Source organism: Eremomyces bilateralis, assembly GCF_010015585.1.
Source record: "Eremomyces bilateralis CBS 781.70 unplaced genomic scaffold P152scaffold_80, whole genome shotgun sequence".
NCBI lineage: Eukaryota > Fungi > Ascomycota > Dothideomycetes > Eremomycetales > Eremomycetaceae > Eremomyces > Eremomyces bilateralis.
This window is the reverse complement of record NW_022985146.1, coordinates 1-3,080: the sequence shown is the minus strand read 5'-3', so window position 1 is coordinate 3,080 and position 3,080 is coordinate 1. Positions and strand designations below refer to the sequence as shown.

At 46.5% G+C, this 3,080-nt stretch overlaps 1 protein-coding gene across 1 annotated transcript; it reads right to left on the bottom strand.

Moving 5' to 3' along the window:
* Nucleotides 1-1,496: 1,496 nt before the first annotated feature.
* On the bottom strand, nucleotides 1,497-2,904 carry P152DRAFT_485939 (uncharacterized protein). The gene is made up of 2 exons (XM_033682078.1): nucleotides 2,732-2,904; nucleotides 1,497-2,679 (listed from the first exon to the last, which is right to left on the bottom strand). Exons 1-2 carry the CDS (start codon nucleotides 2,732-2,734, stop codon nucleotides 1,666-1,668), a joined length of 1,017 nt encoding a protein of 338 aa, XP_033529443.1. The 5' UTR covers nucleotides 2,735-2,904; the 3' UTR covers nucleotides 1,497-1,665.
* Between the last annotated feature and the right edge of the window lie 176 nt (nucleotides 2,905-3,080).

The window sequence follows — 3,080 nt, the reverse complement described above, 5'->3', positions numbered from 1 at the left end:
AGGGGTGCCCACGCTTTAGGGATTTTCGAAATAGACTAATTAGAGCATAGTATTCCTAGGTCACGTGGCTGGGATGTAGCTGCAGGGTGGATGGCTAAGAGAGGTCAGTTTGGAATTTGAAGCTATTATGCGAAGTCACACATCGTGACTTGGGAACATGACTACACAGTAAGAACCTGCAGCTTCCGAACCTGCCAGTGGGTAGACATTGGCCGTTTTGGCAGGTTTCTAATAATAGAAAAGCCACAACGCCCACCTGGCCCCTGTTTCTTAAACCTGCCAGCTACGAAGTAGACAAGGCCTATATCTTGTATCTCTTGCTGAGCCTGCGGCTCGAATTCCGATTCTTGTTCAGCCGATCTATACGCCGATAAGGATCGATAGGGTTCTAATATCTTGATTTGTCGGTTCGGTAATTCCGGTTCTTTATAGGTCTTTCTTTCGATAGGTCCTAGTTATAGCGTGACTAATCAGAGTACTGAACTACTAATTTCAATGATTCTCAATCAATTAATATATTCCGAATAAGTAAATACTTATAGAGAAGATAGCAATAAAGTGTAAGAGTCTCACTATCGGGAATCTCCAATCGTGAGGCAAACATTGAATTGTTGCTATGAAGGAGGAATCTATCTAAGGTGTGCGAGGCGTTTATCTATTCTGGTGTTTACAGAGCAAACGGGCCACAAGGCCACAAGGCATCCAGGTCTGCGGACCTCTGATCCATCACAGTAGCGATTCGCGCTGTTACACATTTACACCATTATATACAATACAAATACGTTGGTACAGACTTCTTGATCTATTCAGTTGCCTACAGCAATCCAATATCACCCAGGACTAGCTAACCTTGACAGAGAGAGAGAGATTCATACGCCCGTCGGGCCTCTCTGCGAGGCCCATGTGGGGAATTGTTGCATTTATGCGGGTATGATGATTAAGCACGATTGCTGCTTAAGCTCAGTTACTGTAGAGTCATAACGCAAATTGGTATTAACGATTCCCATTGTCTAGGAAAAGAGATCTAGCTAGTAGCCAGATGAAGATAACTTAAATACATACGAGCCTCGGACCCGCGAATCTAGCGGGAGCCCTCTACTAAGCCTTCCTCACAAAGAACAGACTAAACTGATTGAGTGTGTATTTATGTGTATGTATTTTGGGGGAAGTGTTACCGGAAATGGGACCGGTCAGTCTCCAAGATGTCCTGGCAAGTTGTTGATGCCCATATTCAGTACCACTTCAACATGCTCAAGTCCAAAGTCAGGCACCGCCAAGGATTACGCAAACGATCTCAGGCCTCTTTTCGATTTAACGCTCACGCTCCATGTTAGCAAACAATCATTGGTATTTATACGGCGATTTTGGACTTGACCGGAATACGTCCTTAGCTTTTTACACCAAGCGGTCACAGTTATATCCCTTGGTCCGATTTATTTGAACTTGGGCATTTAGGGACTATGGTTGAGAGACTCCTGAACATCTGGCAGTTACTACAGGTTTGATACTGAACTTTCATTTTCTCTCTACTTATGTCTAGATACATAATACAATAGCATATGTACACCTTAATATACGATGAGTGTAATTGACAGAAAGAAGAACAACCATCAACGCCAGTAACAGACAACAGCAAATGAAAGACTATATCGGGAATCAATTTCATCAGCGTTGGACTACCAAGACGCGACCAAATTTGTCCGCAGAGGGCCGTTGATTGGGCATACAGAGGATACGCTGGTTGACTAGATTCCTTTTGACATCGACACCTCCTCTACCCCCCCACACTTCTTCCATTTCGAGGCGATGCTGGGATTTTGGCTTGTTCGCGGCCAAGCGCTGCTTCTCGAAAAAGACGTAAGCAGCATAGTAGATGCCGGATTGGTTACCTCCCATCGGTTCCCTCTTGCCTCTGAAGTTGGTGAGCTGGGAGCTTTGCATCCTCGCCAGCTTGCGCGGACCGTGCATCTGGGCGTGGAGCTCGCGGAGAAAAGCCGCTTGGGTGACGCAGTCCTTACGAAGGTAAAGACTGATCTTTCGGCGGATCTCTCCAGGGGAGTCAAAAATAGGGACGGAGTCAGTGTCCTCGCCATCGAGAGAAATGCTTGAAATATCAAGAGCAGTCGAATTCTTGGATTTGACCATGTTATTGGCTTTGGGCGCGGCGCCTTCAGGGTTCTTTTCGCCCGAAGCTGCTTTTGAATCGGACACTTTCCTCTTCTTCGGCATGGGCAGCCTCTTGGGTTCACGCTTCTGGAAAAATTGGGCTGCTTTGATATAGGTACCGCTAGAGCTACCCTTGTCCTTGCCCTTCTGTTTCATGAAGCCATAGTAGCTGGAGGCACTGACTCCAATGACTTCCTGGAACTCGGTGACCTTCATACCGCCATTGTCTATGAAAGTATTGATCTTGCTCCGTATCTGGTCACAGTTCTCTTTAATAGAAATTGGTTCATCCTCGTCAGAGTATTCATCAGGTGACTCTGCGGACGCCTTATCGTCAAGGCTGGCTACGTCGGACTTGCGCTTTTTCTCTCCCCATTGAATGATGGTATCGTCGGTGACTTCCATTCCTTGTTTCTTCAAGTCGGCCTTACGTGCCTCGATGATAGCTCTGATTTCTCCCACGGAATAAAGCCGATTCATATCGAGGACGACGAGCGATTCGCGTTTTGATGACTGCTCTGGTTAGCGGACTGTACCTTATCGTGACTGTGTAGCTAGCTCGTACCATTATTACGCTTGTACGGCCGGGTCCTGATGCGAGTTATACGGGTTCTAGCGTTATGCTACGGAAGACAGGGAAACATGGAGGGTTAAGGGAGACATGGAGGGTTAAGGGAGACGTGGAGGGTTAAGGGAGATCAAATGGTGACCATGTTTAAAGGTACATTTGGTGGTAAGCTACACGTGTTTAGTTCGCGTTGTTTTTGTGTCGCGAAAAAAGCCACAATTTTCACGTGAAAGCTAGACTACTGTCGCGTGGTGACAGCTCGGCTGACCCTGAAAAAGGTTCGGCTCACCATCCTAATCGGGTTAGGTTAATCACGTGAGGTCAGTTGACCTATATCTATGATCGA